The following is a 20,159-nucleotide window of genomic DNA, read 5'->3' on the forward strand; positions in this document are numbered from 1 at the left end:
GGCCGCATCTGGCCCATCAGAGCTTTTAATCCGGCCCTTGAGCTTCATTGCCCCACTTCGGCCAGGGAGTGGAGTTTGGGGCTTGCTCCGCTCCGGCGCCCTGATCCTGCTCCCCAGAAGGAGGGTGGGCAGGGGGAGTGGGGCAAGCCCCTGACCCCGCTCACCGGCTGGAGCACTGGTGGTGGAGTGGGGCAAGTGATGGGGTGGACCTGCCCTGGATGATGTGTGTGTGTGTGTGGACCACGGCCCACCCAGACCCACCTGTGGCTACGTCCTGGCACAGCGTGTCTTTTCGGATTAAAAAAAAACATTGTCATCACAGTTCTTCGTTCATGGCCTGCCATACAATTTCCATACCCAGATGTGGCCCTCAGGCCAAAAAGTTCCCCCCCTTCTCTCCCCCGCTCTAACAGGTTGCCTTGTTATGTGTTTAAATAAATCATTCAGCATTTCCTAGGTTCAGACTTCTTTCCATGCATTGCTTCATGGAAATGTGTGTTGGGGGAGACAGTTTCAGTGGAGGGCTCTAACCAAGCCTTCAAAACTCTGTCTCTTCCCTGCCTGCCTATTTTGGTAAGGATGACAGGATCTTCAGAGAGCTGCATTAAAGCACCAGTTTGATGGAGAGGTGCTCTGGACTTACTGGTTTTCCATATAACATTTCTGCAAATGCACTGGCTTTTGACCAACCTCCAACACAGCTTAGTGCTACCATGAACTCAGACCTTTGAGTGTGCTATGTGACAAGGTGATGACCCACCAAGCTGTTTTGCTTTCTCTCCTCTAGATGAGTAAAGTTTGGAATGAACTGAAGCCAAAGTTAAGCTGCCTGTTTGTGGGACCCCACAACATGCCAACACCACCATTGTCACCCCCAGAGGGCAACTTCTTTGCCAATTAACGCTCTGAGATCTGACACTGACCAAGTCGAAGTGTGGTCAAGAGAGGGGTGTGACCTCTATCTCCAGATATTAAAAGGAATCCTCCAAACAGCTATTTTTATACTGCTGCTTTGAGCTGCTCTCTGACTTATGGACAGACTGGAAACCGAAGCACATACAAAGAAAGAGAGAGACAATCTCCTGATTTTTGTTCTTTATTTTGAAGTGCCTTGGGGCACGACTGAGATTCATTGCCCCAGAGGCCCTCTGCCTAAGGACTGGAAGTGGCTTGGTACATCACTTGCTGCAGTTCAGCTGTTGCTGAAGTCTCATGCTGCTCATACTAACTACCCTCTTACAGCTATCAACACATATACTGGCCAATGTGTAAAGTGCTGAGTCGCACAGGCTGTCTGAAGCATTCCTTGCTATTTAAGCTTGGGGCCCAACCTAGAGGCATATGTGGGTAAGGAGAGCTGAAGGCTAGCCTCCCTTTCTCCCCAGGTTCATTGGTTAGATGTTTGATTTCATATTGCTAGATCCACATGCAAAACAGAGGAAAGCTTCTGGTTGGCTCTCTAGCTCTGCTGGGTGGGTCAGTGCTGGATGTGATGTTTCCCAGTGTGGGAGTTGAACTCATGTCACAGGAGAGCACAGGGCATATTTGCTCATGAGTGGTAATGTGTGGCCAAAGATGACCTTGCTGAACAGCATTTCTTACGGGAGTCTGCCAGTCACATGTGTAGAAAATAGCTGATTGAAACTACGATACACCCCTTAGAAAGGGATAACTTTTCATACTGTTGAAGCAGGGCAGTTCTGGGGTGATCAACTTTCCTGGGAAGAGCTGGAGTCTTCACTCCTGGGTGTCTGTTACACGCTGGTATCCTCAGAGGACGGCTGCCTGTAAGATCCCGAACTGGCTAAGGCTGATGTTCCCTCTGATCTACTATCAATTGTTACATAACCAGGACAGGACTGAACATGTTCAGTCCATCAGCAAGAGTCAGTATTTATCATGATGATGCTGCCACTCTTTTCTGGCAGCACCACCATGATCATCATCTCTTGAAGATGAAGACAAACGCCTTGAGGTGAAGGAGGCAATAAGCTTCAAGTGAGTGAAAAGGAAACACACTGACTAGGAAGAATGAGCTGTCAAATTTGGACCATAATTATTTCCCTATTCTAGGTAACTTGCCCATTAAAGGGGGATATATTCAACTTCTCTAATTTTAGAATTCTGATTCTTATATATAGTGTTGGCTAGTTTCTGCTGCAAGAGGAACTAGGATTGAAATAACCAAAGTTACTTGACATATGTCAATAAGCTAATCAGTGTTCTGGTGTCTGGGACAGGCAGGACCCTTCCATCTTTGAGAAATCACCACTGTGGGACAGGGGCTACACTAGATTGTCCTACATAGGACACTGAGTTTGTCTACATTGCAATCATCAGATGTGACTACAGCATGTGTAGGCATAGCCAAGCTCGCTTTACTCTAGCCAGCTCAGCTACTGGGAGCAGTGAAGCCCTGGCAGTGCACAGTTCAGCGCTGACTGTACAAATGTGTCCAGAACCCAGGTAATTACTTGGATGACTAGCCCATGCTGAAACCAGTGCTGCTCTTGCTTCACTCCTACTCACACACAAGCTAGCTTGATTAAACTAGCTATGTGAACTGCAGCCACACTCTATTAATGCAGTGTAAATGTGCCCGGTGTGTGTCGATTTCTTGGTGCTGGGGCTAGGGAGAGCTGTGGCTTTTGACACTCTTAAAGGGGTGAATGTAAAAACAGGTCTTACGCAGAATGCATTGCTTGTTGCGTGTTAGCAGCTTAAGTGCTAACTCTTTCTAATGCTTGCTCAAAATGTTTCCCTTGCAACTAATCTACCATGCTTTGCAAGAGCCTGAGACAGGTGCTAGCGAATCTTTGGCAGAGAATACAAAGCAATACAGAAGAGATTCTATTCACAAACCAGGACAAATTGCTAAGACCATAAATGTATGTACAGTGTAATAATAAACCACCATCCTGAGTGGTAGACAGGAAACATTTCTCCACTTGACCTTGTTTAGACTAGGAAGATAGGTTGCTTTATGTTAGCTTACATTACATTTTAATGTGATTTTAAACACTAGTGCAGACAGTATCAATGCTTTTAAAAATGTGTTGCCTGGTTGTGGTCAACCCCAGCTCCTGTGCCCCCAGCATAAATCTTTTTATTTTTTTGGTAATCAAAGAGTAGTTTGTCTACTGTTAAATTAAACAAATAATCAAAATAAGAAAATACTGTACATTGTCTTGGAAAAGTTTGGATCTCCCATATAATCAAATGGGGAGCTGCGTTGCCTGTATCAGTTGTCTGATAGAGGGTGATCATCAGCATAGCAAAGAGTGGGCTCTAGTAGAAAGAAACTTTGCCCTTTCACAGTTATAAAAAGCCTGAAAGTGTAACAACTATTTCTAAACTCTTAAGCGCATATTAAATAGTTAGCTGTCCAAGGGATAACTGCTCATTGCTGTTCTTTAAGCAGCAGCCCTTTCAGGCTCTGCCTGTGGAATTCAGTCGGATAATCAGCTTTATATATGTCACAGGCTTAACCTATCTTAAAAAGAAATGTTTCATTGGAGTGGCTCTGAGTGAGAATACATCCATTCGTGCAGTTGCCTTGTCCTAGCCCCTGAATGAACACAGGGATGAGCATACACTGCTTCACTGAGGACTGCAGTTGCCGTTCAACAACATCTGCTGTTTTGGGCAGCTTTCAAGAGAGAATGAGTGCCTCGTGTTCATATACCTGATACAGCCAATGCCACATCCTGGGGGACTGCCCTGGTTACTACTCCCTCTGTGGAGCATCTTCCTCTCATATTGTGGTTCATACAAGCTTTAACTTGCAAACCTTTTTTTATAGACTTAGCCATTCTGGTCTGAAATCCAAATGGTGGTGGCATGACTACTTCCAGCAGCAGAGAAGGGGCTTCTGCACTTGTATTCTCCTCTCAGTTTAGGGTCAATGCAGTTTGCAGAGATAGCGTCTATTTCAACTTCTCTGCTGTGGAAGAGTGCAGGGTAGAAAAGTCCAACTGATTTCAGTTCTCTATGTGCCATATGCAATGTAGAGGAAGGAGAACCAGCTGCTTCCATAGTCCATGCTATGTTCAGACTAACAAACAGAAATAGTGAAAACAAAACATAATGCATTGAATAAGCAGTTCCCAACACCAGAGCCGGTAGGGCATTAGCTTGCCAAATTTTCTGATAACTGGAATTAGTTTTGAATTGATGTTAAGCACAACAGGAAATGAGTTCAACAGGGCATGCCAGTTAGCCAAGACCTGCTGCTGCTGTAAGCTCTAGCACCAAAGAGTTAATGTGTCTTTCTGAATGGAAGCTTTCTCTGCCCATATTGACCTCATGGGGGCTTCCACCCGTTTGCGATGTGACTTTGTAGATAAGGCATCCAGACTTGCACTGAAAATTGTAAGTGTCTCTGCACCAGAATGTCTTGAAGAAGCCAGGTCTGTAGATGAGTATGAAGCCGGAGAGGAGAACCTGACTCTTCAGTACAGAAAGTAGTTTCCTTTCCACCAAAAGAGCCATGTAGTCTGCCTTTCCTATTGCCACCACTGTTTCTAACTGGAAGGGGACAACATGCGGTGCCCACTCTGACCAGCTGCACAGAAGGGTTTACAGATGGGGAAACTTTCCAAAATATCAATCTCTCTTTTTCTCCCCCCCCCCCCCCTACCTGTGACTTGCTGATGGGATCACTATGTTTAAACAGTGCCTTGCTCTCTTCTTGTCTCTGCTCCATCTGCTCTTCTTTTGATCACCCATGGAAGTCACTGCTGAATTTGTAACAGGTTAGCTGCACAAGTTCAAGACTGTGACTTTACTGAAAGATGAAGCAGCAGCTCAAGTGAGGACAGAATTCAAAATACTGGTCTCTGCAATAGTATCAGAGGGAATAGAGTGTTTGTAATACAGAATGAATGGCAGGGGTACAAGGCACTAACTCTTATCCTTTGCCTTCAAGCCAAGGCTTGCCACGTGCATGAGGAATGGCACTTTGACTAGTACTGACTATTCAGAGCAGCTGGACGGAGATAGGAAGAGGCAGGCTTGGTTGGAGGATGTGAATTTTACCTGCTTGGGAAAATCCTGTATCTTTGCTTTGCTCAAATAGTCTTATGTATGAAGCACTTTATCAAACTGCAGGAATTAGAAAACTATTACTACAGCTGATAGACTGGAAATGTTTACAGAGTATATTACATTCCAAGATTCTATCTCCAATGTGTTTAAAAAATATGTATTTGTAAGACAAAAAAAAACTTGTATAAGAAGTTTAAGAGTGGCTTTATTATTTCTGGTATGGACTGATTAAACTCATTGCCCTGCATGCTGAGTTGGGAGCAGACCCAAGCCCTGTACGGCTCACCTGCTGCTGTCCTGGGGTGAAACCTATTTCAAAGCCCCTGCTGAAGGTTCTGAGCTTTATAGCACTTGTTCACTTATCAGCATGAACAGCTGAGCAGGAGGGACAGTTAATAACCATTTAAACAGTGAATGAATAGTTAAGGTTAAGAGAAATGAGAACCTGGGCAGGGCCTAAGCAGTGCTATGCAACCACATTGCTTTATTTTACCCATTGCCACAACCTCCTGCTGCTTTGAGAGGAAAAGAACTAGAGCCATGCACAGTTCCATGCCCAGCCTCCCCAAAATGCTCCACCCTCAGCTGGCCCTGAATAAGAGGAAGCAACACACTGTCCCAGTTTGTAGGATGGGTGGGGAAGAGAATTAAGGGGAGTGCTAGTTCCAGTGCTGTAGCCTGTGAAGAAAGTGGTTAACTATCACACTCCAGTCTCTATGCTGCCTGGGGGCAGGTCTCCTGCTTCTGGACTATTTTTAAGGGCCTTTCAGAAATCATCTCGTCACTTCCCTGGAACATGAATCAGACCGTGAATGCTATATTCATTTTAGTATTTTAATGTAAAAGAGGGCCATCTGAGAAGGAACAGATTATTGATCTAACTGTTAAAGGAGAAGGGATACCATTGAATTATGGGAGTCATTACCAAGCCATAACTGAAACACCCCACACCTTGGAACTGCACCAGCACAAGAACTGCTGTCTTTTGTTCTCCCTCAAGAGAAAAGTCACTTTTTCTCCTCCACCCATCCAGTAGATAAGTCTCCTCTGCTGAGAAAGGAGCGCATTGCATAAAGTGGCCACTACTGTGGCATGTTAATACCTAATAGTTGGGGCCTGGCCCAATATGGGCAATGATGTATTTGGTGAGGGCGGAATGCTGCTGTTTCCTCTTAAACCTCCTCCACTTGTCTCAGCGTGTACTCCAGAATAGTGTCTAGCCCCTGGAACTTAAAATAGCCCTGGAACGACTTCTTTTGGAGCAGTAGGGGGAACCAGTAGACATCATCTGGCCACATGTGACTGAAAGGCACCTGATCCAGTTGAAACCACTGTGGACGCATTTCTAAAATAGGAAGAATAAAGAGGTTTGGGTAAACTTATTTCACTGCTCTTTTGTTTTGATGCTGGGTGTCCTAGGAGGGAAGGAAAGCACTTCCAACAACTATGATCCATAGGCCTGCACAGCTAGCTGGCTTCCTTATGGAGGGATTGTAGGGGGAAATTGTCCAGAGGAAGAAGCAGGACTCAGGGAGGCAATGGGCTGCTAATGTTGCTCAGACAACACAGCCCTACTCAGCCACCACCCGCTTTCTAGTAAACGCTGGCAGGACGCTTCTGGTCAGGAGAATGAGGGCTGAGAGTCCAAAACTAATATTGAGGGTGTGGGGGGGGAGAGAAATTCAATGTGCATCATAGAGGCCCACATAAGTATGGGACCAGCATCACCCCTTCTCCACATATGCTTTTAAGTATTAGGAAATAGGGGCAAACAAATCTTTGTGCTGCCACTTGCCCTGTGCTCCTACCATCACTTTCTGTTGGCTCTCCATGAAAGTTGTCCGTCCGGAAGATGTGGACTTCCATGAGCTCAGAGTTACCTACAAACTCGAAGGTGATCTGACCTATCTTCTGCAAGTTGTCTACAGTCAATCCACTCTCTTCCAGCAGCTCCCTGCAAGAGGGACAGATATCTTTGCATGAGGGTGAGCAGTGGGAAAACACAAACTCAACACACCACTCTGGGGTGAAGGCAGAGAGACAGCCTGCATCTTTTGCACAAACGTGGACAGAAATTGAGGGGGGAAGTTGACAACTTTAAAGCAGGAGTGCCTAAAACTTCCTCAGCTTACGGTCACATTGGCAACTTGTCAGGAGGGTGGAGGATGCACCTGCCAGTGTAAGATGAGAGCAAAATGTAACTCGCAAAGTGCATAGGTCCCAGCAAGTAATGGTCCAGCCTGAATGCCAAATTGCCAGCCTACTTGGACCAAGAGGGCTCAGAGCATGCTGGGACCTGCAATCTGCTGGCACCACGCACCTGCATTAGATAACTATTAGAGCGAGGGCTAATGAGCCATTCCTAAATGATGCATCATGGAATCCAGAAAGCAGGGAATTGTTAAAACTTTGTGTGTGTGAATTTTGCTGTTTGGATAATGATGGCGTATTCCAGAATCCACATGGGAGGATTGGCAGAAAATGGCACCCTGTGAGTAGAGATCTCGGTGGATTTAGGACAAGCCTACTGCCCATTGCCGGAAACAGGCTTATTAAAAACGTTGTATATTCTTGTTATAGGAAAAAATTCAAGTTTAAAAAAAAAAGGGACATTCTGGAGAAATTAGGTAGAGGAAAGATTAGGTTTAGCCTTTTACAGTTGAACTCTGTACTTTTGTATTAAATCGAGTTATTCAGCCATTACTCCTCTTGCAAGGGGCAGATCCTTTTTAAGATACACTACAGCTGGGTGAAAACTCTCCCCACCTCCAGCCTCACTTAATACTGAGCAGCTCGATGGGATCCTTCCCCAAGGCAGCACATAGTGCTTTGCAAATATCAGTTTAGTTAAGCCCTCAGACATCTTGGTGAGGAAGGTAAGATATATAAGGATGTCAGCATTTACCAATGGAATTCCGCTACTGCCGAGGCTGACTGAAACTGCTGTTTAATAGCACAGGATACTAGGTAATGGTTCAAGACAGGAAGTCAATACTGTATCCAGCTGAAATGCAGGGGGGATTTTGGAAGGTTGGATGCAATGATCAAAGCTGAAATTTGTTCAGAACTGTTGGGCTGGTTTGCTTATTTTTATGAAAAGTGTCAGTTTCTTCTCTGATGAGCACAAATAGCCAGGTTTACATCTTATCCGAAAACACCATGCTGGGGGCCATGCCACTGACCCAGAGAAGAGTGTCTCTTTTTTGACTTGTCATCTCCTCTTCCAATGTGCACCTAAGTACCACAAAAGGTCTCTCATTTAAGTATTGATCTGGCTCCCCTTTTAATTCAGATATTATGAATCTTCAGCAGTATTTTATTGGTCAAATATGTAACAGCTTTCACTTGCAGGTCTGAATTGCCAGTACAAAAACCTGTAGTGAACTGTGTTCAGAGGACAGAACTGCTCGGCTTCATTCCAATACTGATGCAGGATATCATCACAATCCATGTGATGCCAAATATTTTACTTCTTATTTAGACCAGTGTAAATAGTGTCAACCATTATGAAAAAGCAGTGACTACAGTGAACTTTCTGTGTACACACTATGTGAAAGTATGAGAGGCTAAAGGATATACTTAAAATTCTGCTATGTCTTCTCTGAAGTTGCCAGCCAGCCAGTTCCCCACTTCATCACACAGGGCTTGGGCCACTTGGGGGGAAAAAATAGATTAACTGCTTTATTTACCTTAAGGCCCTTTAGGCATTTTTTTGTCTGCCCCTGACAGACTAGGTATGGAACTGTGAGCTTAGTCCAGGGCTCTTCCAATGTACAGCAATAACTAATAGTTTGAAAGCTACTGTATATTCAGCTGCAGTATTTAATTAAAGTTAGACCTGACTTTAAAATGAATGTGTAGTTGGATTTTTTTTTTTTATTATTTTTGGCAGGGCAGCAACTCCCAAGTTCAGTGTAATGGGAACCCTCCGTAAGGTATCAACCTCTCTCTGGCATCAATCCCATTTTAGAATTACACACTGATTTCACGGTTTGACTAATTTTAGTTGATCTTCCTGGAATAGATGATAGTGTCTAAAATAGATGTTTTCTCAGCAATAGAGGTTAAAGCTTCATTTCACAGGCTTCATTTCACTGGGTGTGACACTGCTATGGCTTTCTAAGCAGTTTGATACAAATTTGTACAGTCCAGTTCCCTACATAGTGGCTGGAAACATAATGGGTAAAAAATTAAACTAGAAATAATGAACCAGTTCAATGCTCCCTTAATAAGCTAATGTGACATGGTGAACAATGGGGATACTGTGTATCAAGTGAGCTACAGTAGCTGTTGAAGCAGGAAACATAATTTGATACGTGTCTCAGATTAACAGTTAGTCATTATGTGGGCTAAGCCCCTACCCAGAGACGGGATGGCACAAGAGAGAGCCAGATCCAACAGGCTGGTGCAATTGGTGGCTGAGTTAGTTCCCCAGAGTGACACTGCTGCCAGCTCTGATGAGCTGCTCCAAGAGGGCTCCAGCTCAAACTGCTACATACAGTCCAGAGCAACATCCTTTCTCGGGATGCTGACCACCCTGCTTGTGATCGCTGAAACATTCCAAATATGGCTAAAAACTCCTACATGTTAAAGCCAAAGCTTCTAAATCCAAAATGGTGCAAGTGGCCAGTATACACCACCTATGAAACACGACATGTTGGTCTAGTAACTTTAGAACTTCAGTGCTGGTGTGAGGCTTAGGGCAGGTCCACACTGGGGCGGGGGATCGATCTAGGAAACGCAACTTCAGCTACGAGAATAGCGTAGTTGAAGTCAACGTTTCCTGGATCGAACTAAATTTACTTACTTCGGGTCCACGCGGCGCAGGCAGGCTCCCCCGTCGACAGCGCTTCCTCCTCTCGGCGAGCAGGAGTTCCGCAGTCGACGGGGGAGCGCTTCTGGGATCGATCTATCGTGTCCAGATGAGACGCGATAAATCGATCCCAGAAGATCGATCTCTACCCGCCGAATCAGGCGGGTAGTGTGGACCAGCCCTAAGTGTGTGCAGTACTTTGAGAACTTTACAAGTACTTATTAAATGCTAAATTATTCAAAGCATCCATCCCATCTACCCTATTTTCAGCAGTAGCAAGAGCCTAACAAACCAACAGCACGCTGAAGAAAGGAGGCTCATCTCCCTCCCTCCATAAACTGTCAGTAACTTCTCTGAAAGGCTGTTATATAAAATGCAGCCGAAGAAGCCCTGTGAGAGACCAGTTCTCTGCAAAGTAAACTACTCTATGCAGAAGGGAGCTTTGGAATACCCAGAAACAAGCAAAACTAGCTAGTGTAACATACCCAGAGATTTACTGTAGCAATGCCAAACTCCCTGCCCTTCTGAAGGAAAATTCAGGCATTTGTGAAAGGGTTGGGAGACATGGGCTTATGTCAGAAGAACTCTTCTATATGAAGCTGACATTCATTTTTATATGAAATTACTGATTCAGTGCTCATCTGCCATGTTACCTTCTGCTGCAATCCCAACAGACCTCAAGATAAATAGGAGTGGGCTGGTTCAATCAATAATTGGAGAGAGACCCAAGTGCTGCAGAAAGTCAGTACTGGTGACTCAGTAGCTGGCACTCTTCCTTTGAGCCCTTACTGAAACAATCCCGCAACACAGCCAAGGCAACACTGTGCTGCTTATCTTTTGGATGAAACTTAAAATGGGTTTACCAGAGAGTCTCTGGCACTTTTAGTAAAAGAGATATTAACTTGGTATCCTGTCCAAATTACAACTCATGTAATTACATTGTTTAGCACACTATTCATCAGTCATGTCCTCAACTCGTGTAGTGCATCGACGAGACTACTGCAATAGGTGCTACTTACTGCTCAAGGATTTTCAGTGATGGGTGAAGTGATTCTCTACATAACCCTTAGCAACCTGCCATACTTAATTAGTTTACAAAGTGCTCAGTGATCTTTTCACAAAAGGCACTACAGACTTGCCAAGTAATATTTAATTGGGCTGAGGCTTGTGTAATAAATTATGTAAGCAGGGGGAAAAAAATCACCTGATCAGTGCTGCCAACTCTTGCGATTTTATCACAAGTCTCCTGATAGTTGATGTTTTTCTTAAAGCTTCAGCTTGCATTTTTCAAAGAAAGTTTCCAGCCCTCAACATTGAAGATAAAAAACTTGAAAAACGTGAACGCGAAAGATTCAAAACCCAAACGGCAAATAACCCACCCCCCAGTGTAATGGCTTTAAAAATTATGATTTAAACAATCTCATGATTTTTTAAAAAGGGAGGCTGACTCATGGTTTCTAAATGCTGGAAGGTGGTGATACTCTCTTGTTACACACCCAACTTGGAGATGCCTGGCCAAATGACACTTTGAATAGTTCAGGGAGAGGGATCACCCAGTCTGCCTGCCTCTTCTGGTTGAGTAAGGAGCCACCAACTGACCCATCAGCGCCCCATCTGGTCTTGCCTCCCACATCCCCACGGCGCACGTGTGCCCACGCAGTGCCCCGCCCATCTCACCTGTGGGCTGCCTGCTCTATGGTCTCACCCGCTTGCACTTTGCCCCCGAATCCATTCCAGCGCCCAGCCCCGAATCCACGTTTCTTCATGCCCAGCAGCACCCGCTGGGGCTGCACCACCAGCACCAGTGTGAAGAGCTTGCTTGTGAACATCGCCCCTGTCTGTGAAAAGGGGAGATGGGTCTGAGCCGGGCACTCCTGGGAGAGTGCGATCAGACACCGTGGCCTGCGCCCGCAGCGCATGGGACACGCAGGCCGGGGTGCTGGAACAATTTGTATGGGGGGGGGGGGGGTGCTGAGAGCCATTAGCCCAAACTATAAACCGTGTGTATGATGGAAACCACTTCAAACCAGGGCGTGCGGTAGCACCCAATGGGTCGTGCTGCTGCGCCCGGTCCTGCCCCCCACTTAGCCCCGGAGATTGCTGATTAAAGCCAATCACCCCCCCGCCCTTCAGCGCCCAGCCCGTCACTGACCTATCCGGCCCGGCCGCTGCCCCCCCATCATTAACCTGGCCCGGCCCGTCTCGCCCCCATGACTAACCTGGCCCGCCCCGGCCTGTCCCGTCCCATATCACTAACCTGCCCCCCGGCTCGGGCCGCTCCGACCCCCATCACTCACCTGGCCCGCTCCGCCCCCTGGCGAACCCGGCCCCACGTGGAGCGGCGCTGCGCCGGCGGTTGCTCCGTGGAAAAGGGCCCGACTGGCAGCAGGAGCCGAAACGGGCGCCCGAGAGAGGCTGCGGCGCGCAGAGCCGGAAAGCCGCTTTCTCCCCTCCCCCCCCGGCGCGGCGCCGAGCGTGTTTCTGGGCGGGGAGGCCTCGGAGGAGACACTGGGAGCCGGGCGGGGGGCAGCGGGGGCCCTTCGCCGTGGGCCGGAGCCATGAGCCGGTGAGGGGGCCCGGTGGGGGGGGCTCTGGTGCTACTCCCCGGGCTGTGGGGGGAGGGATCGGGGAGCTCAGCCCTGGGGTCCTTGCGCGGTTTGATCGCTTTGTTCTTCCCGCGTTAGGTGGGAGCGGGCGGGCAGGAGGCCCAGCGAGGCGAGTCAGACAGCGGGGAGCAGGGAATTGAATCAAGTGACAGCCCGGTCCAGAGACACTTGTGACTAGCCACAGTACCGTCCCCTAGAGAGAGGGGTTTAAGGGCGGTCGCTGCTGCTGCTCACAGGGTGCTCCCTGTCGCCCCAGTGCTAGAATGAGACTTCATTCCATATCCCTTGTTCTGTTCTTCGCTTTTCCCATTGAGCCCCTACTTGGGCCTGGAAGATCTCTGTGTGTGTGTGCGCAAACACCCTTTCCCCAAGGCCTGTTGCATCAAATAGGGCAGGGGTACCACTTTTGTTGCTTTAAAGGAAAAAACTTCAGACTTGTTAATATTTGAAATCTAGAAATAGGGACAGTTGGGGGAGAAAAGGCGGGGAGTCATTGTTGAACTCACTCAATGAACTCCGTTTGAAATCTCTGGATCCGAAAGAAATTTTTGGAAGCAGAGGATTAACCATTGTATGCTAAAACAATTATGACTGTCCCAAATGGGGAAATCAGTATGTTATGGGGATGAAATTCTACTGCATGAGTCTGACACTGTGATGTTGATCTGATCTATTCCTTTGCAGCCTCATTACTTACCATGTGACAATGGGTCATGGCCCCTGAATAATGTGATACAATGTGCCAATGCTACACAGGCCCAAAGCTGATATTGGAATTTGTGATTATCTCAAAAGCAGCACTTATATGTGGAGTTACCCAATCAGAAAATCTAATCCACTATTTGTGGGGCTGTTACCCTGTCTCTGAGTCCTTATGTCACATGCAGATTTCTGTTACTTGGTACATATAACTTTTAACAGTGAGGGTGATTTTACCATTGGAACAACTTACAGAGGGATGTGGTAGATTCTCTATCACTTGAAGATTTAAAACAAGATGGAATAGCTTTCTAAAAACATGCTGTACCTCCGACACAAGATAAGGGTTGGATGCAGGAATTACTGGGTGAAATTCTATGGTCTTGTTATGCAGGAGGTGAGATTAGGTAATCATAATGGGTGGTCCCTTCTGGCCTTGAAATCTATGAATCAATGTTTTTAAAACCGCTGTTATTGGGAAAGATGAAGGAGAATTTACACTAAGTTTATTAGTGGGAAAATGGGACTTTTGGAGGAGTAATGTTAACTAACCTTCTTTCTTAGTGAATTTAGTGTTGGGGTGAAGTTCTTTAATGACAGCTCTGGTGACTGAATGCCTCTCTATATCCACAGAACAGCTACAACATGGTGTCTTTTCACTATGTTTGAAGAACTATTTTTAGGAGAAAGTGGTACCTTTGCCACTGTCAACAAAGGTGCTCCCTGTGCTAACAGTGATGGGGTGTGTGTTGCAATAGGTGAACACCTATTCCCTAGAAACTGGACCAAGAAGAACCATTTAGCTTCACATGTGACTGTCTCACAGCAATCCGATGGCCTGGTATTCAATAGTATCTATCTTGCAGAGTTGTTTCAAGGACTGGATAATGTTGATACTGTTCTTAGGATACAAAAATCTCACTGTAAATGCTGAGCTGTTTGGGGGCACGGGACCATCCTTTTGTTCTGTGTTTGTACAGTGCTGTTGCAGAATAGGATCCTGGTCCATAATTGAGACTCTTGGATGCTACTACAATGCAAATAAAAAATAATTATAATAATTAACTGCAGGTGCCCAATAGTCTCTAAAATGAGTCAGTAAATTTCAGGAGTCCCATCTGTAGAAGAGCTTACTGATAGATTGAAAGGAATGAGGTTAGAATTGGAGTCTGTTACTTTAGAGACATATGGTTGTCAAGTGCACAGTGGTTATGCAGAAACAGATTAACTTACCTTTCTTTTTTATAGTTATCAGAGGTTGGTGAGCACTTCCCTTCAGTGCCAAAGGTTCCACACTGCAGCAGGATGTCTAAAGAGCAAAACTGGGGCAGAGCACCGCTGGCTGGAGCGGCATCTTAAGGATCCATTTGTGAGGGCAACAAAACAACATAATTATCGTTGCCGGAGTGCTTTCAAACTGCTGGAGATAGATGACAAACATAAGGTTCTTCGTCCAGGGCTCTCTGTGATAGACTGCGGGGCAGCTCCTGGAGCTTGGAGTCAGGTTGCTGTACAGCGAGTCAATGCTTTGGGCACTGGTGAGTGCACACGCTTAGCACCCAGAAGAACTAGACAATGCTGACTCAACCTGCAGTCTGTGAGGAGTGTCTTCTGCTCTACTAATAGATTTAGCTGTGCTGCAGACAGCTGAATGTGGGTGGGTGCTTACATTCAGCACAGTCATTAATAGCTGTATAAAGTTTAAAGTATGTGGGGCTTTTTGTAACCATGATGGTAATAAAGAGGAGCACTTCCTATGGGGTGGAGAAGCCATCTTTAGGGAGTACTCAGCATTTTTCAAATGCGGCCACCTGGGCTTTTCTTGTGACCACAGCCTCCTGGGCAGTGATGGGGGTGGGAGGGGGGTAAAGCAGCGGCCCCTCCACCGGGACTGCCAGCAGTGGTTGGGCCCTGCTCCCCTCTGGAGACACACAAGCTGGAGGAGCAGGCACCTAGTTCCCCACCTTCCCGGGGGCAGTGAAGTCAGGCTCCAGCCATGGGGCTTCGAGCTTCATTCCCCGGCCAGGTGGTGGTGGGCTCTAGCCCTGAGTTCACCCCCCCCATCACCCTGGCCCCCTCTGCTCCCCCCAGTGCCCCTCCGCCTCCAAACCCACCACCCCCTCTAGGGCTTGCTGGGCGGCTGAGTAAGTCTGCTGTGAAAAGTGATACTTGTGTGTTTTGTTAATATCACTTTTCACAGACTTAATATCTAGCAAGTCTTTATATTATTAAAAAAAAAAAAGACAAGAATGTGCAAAGCACCATATTTGTGTTTCTGTTCTGTTTAGGTCCAGTAAAGAATAGAGACAACTGTATGTTATTTTTATTATTGAGTTTGCAAAAAAAAAATCCTACATAAATAAATTACAATGATTAGGACACATATATGCATATATCCTAATTTTCACTGTACCCCGGGGAGTGCTCAATCCCCCTTCTGCCCCAGGCCTGCCCCCACTCCACATCTTCTCCCGAGCCCCCACTCTGCCCCAGGTCCCGACTCAACTCCACCCAAAGGCCCTGTCCTGCCCCTGCTCTGCCCCCAGCCCTGCCCCCAGCCCGGTCCCCACTCCACCCCTTACCCCAAGGTCTCATCCCTGTCCCACCTCTGCTCTACCACCGCCCCACCTCTTCCTGCCCCCTCCCCTGAGCATGCCCCATCCCTGCTCCTCCTCTCCCTCCCAGCGCTTCCTACACGCCGTGGAACAGCTGATTGTGGCGGGCTGGGAGGGAGGGGGAGGAGTTGATCAGTGGGGCTGCCTGCAGGCGGATGGGAGATGCTGTGGGGGAGCTTGGCTGCCGGTCGGTGCTAATCATCTGCTAACTTTTTTCTGTGGGTGTTCCAGGGCTGGAGCACCCCTGGAGTTGGCGCCAATGTGTATATGTGCATATCTTTGTTTTTCCTAAAGTTAATTGACAGCTTTTCCTAAAATACTTAGAGCGGCCACGAGTTGGTGGCCACACTGTGAGGCCACCAAAAATGTGTTGTGAGAACCCAGGAGATACCCACTTCTACAATAGATCAGCTAAAGCTCTTACATTGAGCTACTCTATGGGGTAGTATAGAGGGTTGGGCATAGGGGAAGAGGGGGTCTGTCCCCATCTCTGCCACTAGCTTAGGATATGTCTATGCTAGAAACATGCTGTACTGTAGATACTTACTACAGTGATGGAAGAGGTTACTCCATCGCTGTAGTAATTCCACTTATCTTAGACCAGCCCTTAGTTGGTAACCTTAGGCAAGAAGCTTAGCTTTTCTGTATCTTAATTTCCCTTTCTATAAACATGGTGGTAACATTGACCTCCTAGAGGTGTTGTGTTTTAATTCATTAATGTTTGTAAGGGCAAAGAACTGTTATTATTGGCTGACTCCAGCACAGTCTCACTGTTGACACACTGGGTAGAGATGGATGAAGAGGCTTTCTGGAATATCGATCTTTAAAGAAAGCTTGCTTTTATTTTTTTAAAATTTGCTGAAAATAACTAGGGTGAGATGAACATAATAAATGAGCATTCTGGTTATAGGAGGATTAGACGGCACTTTGTCAATGTGTGGTGTAGGTTTGTGTATTGAACTCTGGGGAAACTCACAAATATGACTTTTATTACAAGAGCTGCTAACAATATGAGTGATTAATTTGGAGGTAAGGAGGTGTCTTGCATTTTCCATTCTTGCATTAACTCTTTGTTTCCTAGATCCTAACGCCCCTGTTGGTTTTGTCCTTGGAGTTGACCTTCTTCATATTTCCCCTCTGGAAGGAGCAGTCTTCCTTCCCAATGCTGATATTACAGATCCAGTCATGCTTAAGAAGATCCAGAAGCTCCTTCCTACAGGGAGGGCAGACGTTATCTTGAGTGACATGGCACCTAATGCCACAGGGATCCGAGAGCTAGATCATCAGAAGTTGATTAACTTGTGCTTGACCCTTTTGGATCTGTCCCAAAGTATCTTGCGGCCAAGGGGAACCATCCTCTGTAAATTCTGGGATGGACGGGAAGCCCATCTTCTCCAAAACAGACTAATGGAGCACTTCCAAGACGTGCGAACTATAAAGCCTCAGTCCAGCCGGAAAGAGTCAGCAGAGATCTATTACTTGGCAAAACTGTACAATGATGGAGTGAAACATCAGAAACACTGATGATTGTGTCTGCCATTATTGCAGTGGTTGTCAGTCACTGACTGGATACTTTGATTTGAAGTGTATTTAAAAAAAAATATATATATATCCCAGCATTGAGACTCTGAAATTGAATTGCTTTATTGTTAAGCCTAACTTGGTGAAATCTGTCATTTATATAACACTATAGGTGTCTATCATGGTTTATAGATACAAAATAAAACAAGGTTGTTGCCCCACTGAGTTTATAATCTAATTAGGCAAGTAAGGATATCCAGTCTAACTCCCCACCTGGGAAGAAAGCTCTTGGAAATTTATATAAAACCTGCCTGTGGGGGATGGAAATAAAAATTAAAACACTAGTTATAGATTTGTTTACAGGTGTATGTTTATTTCAAATTGCTACTCTGCGACTGTAGTCATGCTTTGGACAAAACGTAAGGCAGTTGTCAATCTGAGAGGGAAGAGAAGGGAACTATGAGTCAGTTTTACTTCCTCTGCATTTTTCCTAAAAATTAGTGCAAGGTATTAGTGCACTCTTTGCCAAATAACCGTATGGGCTGAAAATTTCCATGTCAGCCGTCTGCCTCAAGCTGAAGTTTTCTGGGAACTTCAGCCAAAATGGTTAAGCTGTTTCTAAGAAAGAGGCTAGGAAAAATGCATGTTTTACCTGTATTAAAAACTTCAGGTGATTTATTCTTTGAGAAGGTCTGTTGTGCCCAGGCTTTGGAGCAGGGCCTTGAAGCTTGGAAGAGGAGTGGCCTTTTTGTCATGGATGTGCCTTTTGTTGTCCCCATGACAATCCAACCACATTTAACCAGCTTACAAGCCTCTGAAAAATCAGTTTTTACATGTGCTCAAGTCGAGTCCTGTTAGAGCTTAGTAGCTAAATTCCCCAAAGAGTTTGTTTTCACTTGGCATGCTCCAGTCCTGGGCTGAGCAGGCTTTTCCCTGCAATTACAGCTTAGCCTGCTAAGCCCCAAAGTCATAGAAAGCAAAGTGGTGGAGGCTCTCTCATGCAGCCTCGGGAAAGAGCTGGTCAGAGTCACTTGTGCGCGTAGGGGAAGCATAGCTGGGAATCCCAGTTTAGCAGTGTAAGGAGGTTTACAAAGTTCACATTTTAGTTACTGTGATTTATTTTGGATTTCTGTTTAAACACTTGGTTTGATTAAACTGCACCCTCCCTCGAGCGTGGGATAAGGGCATGAATGGCTGAAGCTAACAGTGGGCATCCTTAGTGCTACTGCTGGAGAGGGGAGACTGGGGTGTGAATTGCTGAGTTTCTCAGCCTTGTAGCCATCATTTCTAGGCAGAGGGGGCAAAGGTGCAATTGCATACCAAAAAAGAGTGAGGAAGGAAAGTGGGAGTGAGAAATCATGAATTCTTTATCTACTTGCAGAGGGACAGCACCAGGATCTTAAAAAGGGACACAGCTCTTCATTCCCCTCAGGCCTCTTCCTCTTCCAGTGCCAACAGTGCGCTTTGGGCATATTCTTCTACTCCTGACAGTACTAATGCTGGTCACGGGTGTGATTCCAAAGCCAATGCATGCACAGTTATATTGCTACTAATGTTTTTAGTCCAGGTTACTCATTTATTTTCCTCATTTTCTAAGCTCTTCATCTCTTCTGGGAAGGAAGCAAAAAACGTGCTCAGTAGAGGACAGAAATGTGATCAGGTCTGGCTGGCCGGAAATGAGGCCTGTGGAGGGTGTATGATCCTAGGAGTCCCTCCTGCTGCTTCTGTCTGTGAAGCAGTGGCAGGGGAAGGTTCTCTGCAGGTGTCCTGGTCCAATCTGATAGCAGAACTGCACGGTTCAAAGGAGGGAATGCAGGCATTGTTGTCACTGTGGTCAGGAGTTGTGAAGATCTGGGTGGGCCAGGTGGGTTACTCACTCTCCATGTGGCATGCTGGCAGCACAACTGGAGCATGGTGCCTCCTGCCTAGTTGGAGGAGGGATGGTCACTTGCAGTGGGGCCTCATGCCCTTTCTGGAAGGGGTGTGTGTGTGTGTGTGTCCCCTATTAGAATAACTATTGTTGTTAAACATTTGTATTGCACTAGAGCTGAGAGGCCCTAAAAGGAGTCCAGGTCCCAGGGTGCTAGGCACTGTATGTACACAGCGTGGGAGACAGTCCCTACCGGGAATAGCTGATACAGTCTAAACTACCCAGGGAGGGGAGAGAGGAAATATCACACTGAAGCACAGAGTGAGCAAGGTCACACAGCAAAGCCGAGTCTGGAACCCAGGTCTCCTGAACCCCAGGCCAGGGTCTGAATCACAAACTCATCCTTCCTCTCCGGAAGAAAGTGGCAGGTCTCCCATATACAACGTTGCTATGACACTCACGGGTTTACTCTACCGCGCTGGGGAAATAGGAATTTCACGCGTGCTCCCAGCATTACGGTAAGAGGAGAACGGAGGCGCTGCAGCTAGGATACAAGTATAATCCCAACATTACGGTAAGGGGAGGGACTGGTCTCGCGGGAGCTGGGCGCGAGTTCTCGCGAGATCTCGGTGCAGGACAAGGAGGGAGATCCAAGCAGGAGCGAGGGAGCCGGCTGTGGCGGGTGAGTGTGAGAGGCCCGCGCTGCGCCCTGCCCCCAGGGCGGTAACTGGACTGGCCGCCCCCTCCCGCTCCGTGGCACCACGGGGCCCCCTTTCCCACAGATACCCCCCGCCCGACACTGACACCCCCACCGCCCGGGCATCAGCACAGGGCCCCGCCCCCCCCGAACCCCATCCCCCGGGGCAGCAGCACAGGGCCCCCCCTCAGAACCCCATCCCCCGGGGCAGCAGCAGCACAGCCCCCCCCAGAACCCTGTCCCCTGGGGCAGCAGCAGAACAGGGCCCCGCCCCCCCGAACCCCATCCCCTG

General features: G+C 46.9%; 4 protein-coding genes across 9 annotated transcripts in view; 3 read left to right on the forward strand and 1 right to left on the reverse strand.

Moving 5' to 3' along the window:
• SNX8 (sorting nexin 8) overlaps window positions 1–4,353 on the forward strand; it is a 29,128-nt gene extending 24,775 nt beyond the window's left edge. For all 3 annotated transcript variants that reach the window (XM_024215052.3, XM_024215053.3, XM_024215055.3), the window contains exon 11: window positions 788–4,353. In XM_024215052.3, coding sequence (XP_024070820.1) covers window positions 788–901 — 114 coding nt within the window. In that variant the 3' untranslated portion in view covers window positions 902–4,353. The remainder of the gene's footprint in view (window positions 1–787) is intronic.
• Window positions 4,354–5,866: 1,513 nt separating this feature from the next.
• NUDT1 (nudix hydrolase 1) lies at window positions 5,867–12,269 on the reverse strand. Of its 2 annotated transcripts, XM_024215061.2 has the most exons (4): window positions 12,157–12,269; window positions 11,537–11,697; window positions 6,855–7,000; window positions 5,867–6,391 (listed from the first exon to the last, which is right to left on the reverse strand). In XM_024215061.2, the coding sequence occupies exons 2-4, from the start codon at window positions 11,686–11,688 to the stop codon at window positions 6,219–6,221; spliced, it is 471 nt and encodes a 156-aa protein (XP_024070829.1). In that variant the 5' UTR covers window positions 11,689–11,697; window positions 12,157–12,269; the 3' UTR covers window positions 5,867–6,218. The 2 variants fall into 2 exon arrangements, with proteins under 2 accessions (XP_024070829.1, XP_024070828.1); XM_024215060.1 differs by lacking the exons at window positions 11,537–11,697; window positions 12,157–12,269 and adding an exon at window positions 11,064–11,160.
• Window positions 12,270–12,351: 82 nt separating this feature from the next.
• MRM2 (mitochondrial rRNA methyltransferase 2) lies at window positions 12,352–17,371 on the forward strand. Its single transcript, XM_024215058.2, has 3 exons — window positions 12,352–12,425; window positions 14,413–14,702; window positions 16,861–17,371. The coding sequence occupies exons 1-3, from the start codon at window positions 12,418–12,420 to the stop codon at window positions 17,301–17,303; spliced, it is 741 nt and encodes a 246-aa protein (XP_024070826.1). The 5' UTR covers window positions 12,352–12,417; the 3' UTR covers window positions 17,304–17,371.
• Window positions 17,372–19,810: 2,439 nt separating this feature from the next.
• MAD1L1 (mitotic arrest deficient 1 like 1) overlaps window positions 19,811–20,159 on the forward strand; it is a 529,982-nt gene continuing 529,633 nt past the window's right edge. For all 3 annotated transcript variants that reach the window (XM_026650732.2, XM_026650733.2, XM_026650734.2), the window contains exon 1: window positions 19,811–19,852. The gene's annotated coding sequence lies outside the window, so the exon portion shown is untranslated. The remainder of the gene's footprint in view (window positions 19,853–20,159) is intronic.

The sequence above is a fragment of the Terrapene carolina genome, unplaced genomic scaffold, assembly GCF_002925995.2.
Source record: "Terrapene carolina triunguis isolate 2854851 unplaced genomic scaffold, T_m_triunguis-2.0 Scaffold93, whole genome shotgun sequence".
NCBI classification, from domain to species: domain Eukaryota; kingdom Metazoa; phylum Chordata; order Testudines; family Emydidae; genus Terrapene; species Terrapene triunguis.

Coding starts and splice junctions, on each gene's coding strand:
- NUDT1 (XM_024215061.2), bottom strand. CDS start 11,688: ATGTTCACAAGCAAGCTCTTCACACTGGTGCTGGTGGTGCAGCCCCAG. Junction 7,001..11,536: donor ATAGAGCAGGCAGCCCACAG/GTGAGATGGGCG, acceptor TCCCTCTTGCAG/GGAGCTGCTGGAAGAGAGTG. Junction 6,392..6,854: donor AGAGCCAACAGAAAGTGATG/GTAGGAGCACAG, acceptor TTCCTATTTTAG/AAATGCGTCCACAGTGGTTT.
- MRM2 (XM_024215058.2), top strand. Junction 14,703..16,860: donor AGTCAATGCTTTGGGCACTG/GTGAGTGCACAC, acceptor TTTGTTTCCTAG/ATCCTAACGCCCCTGTTGGT.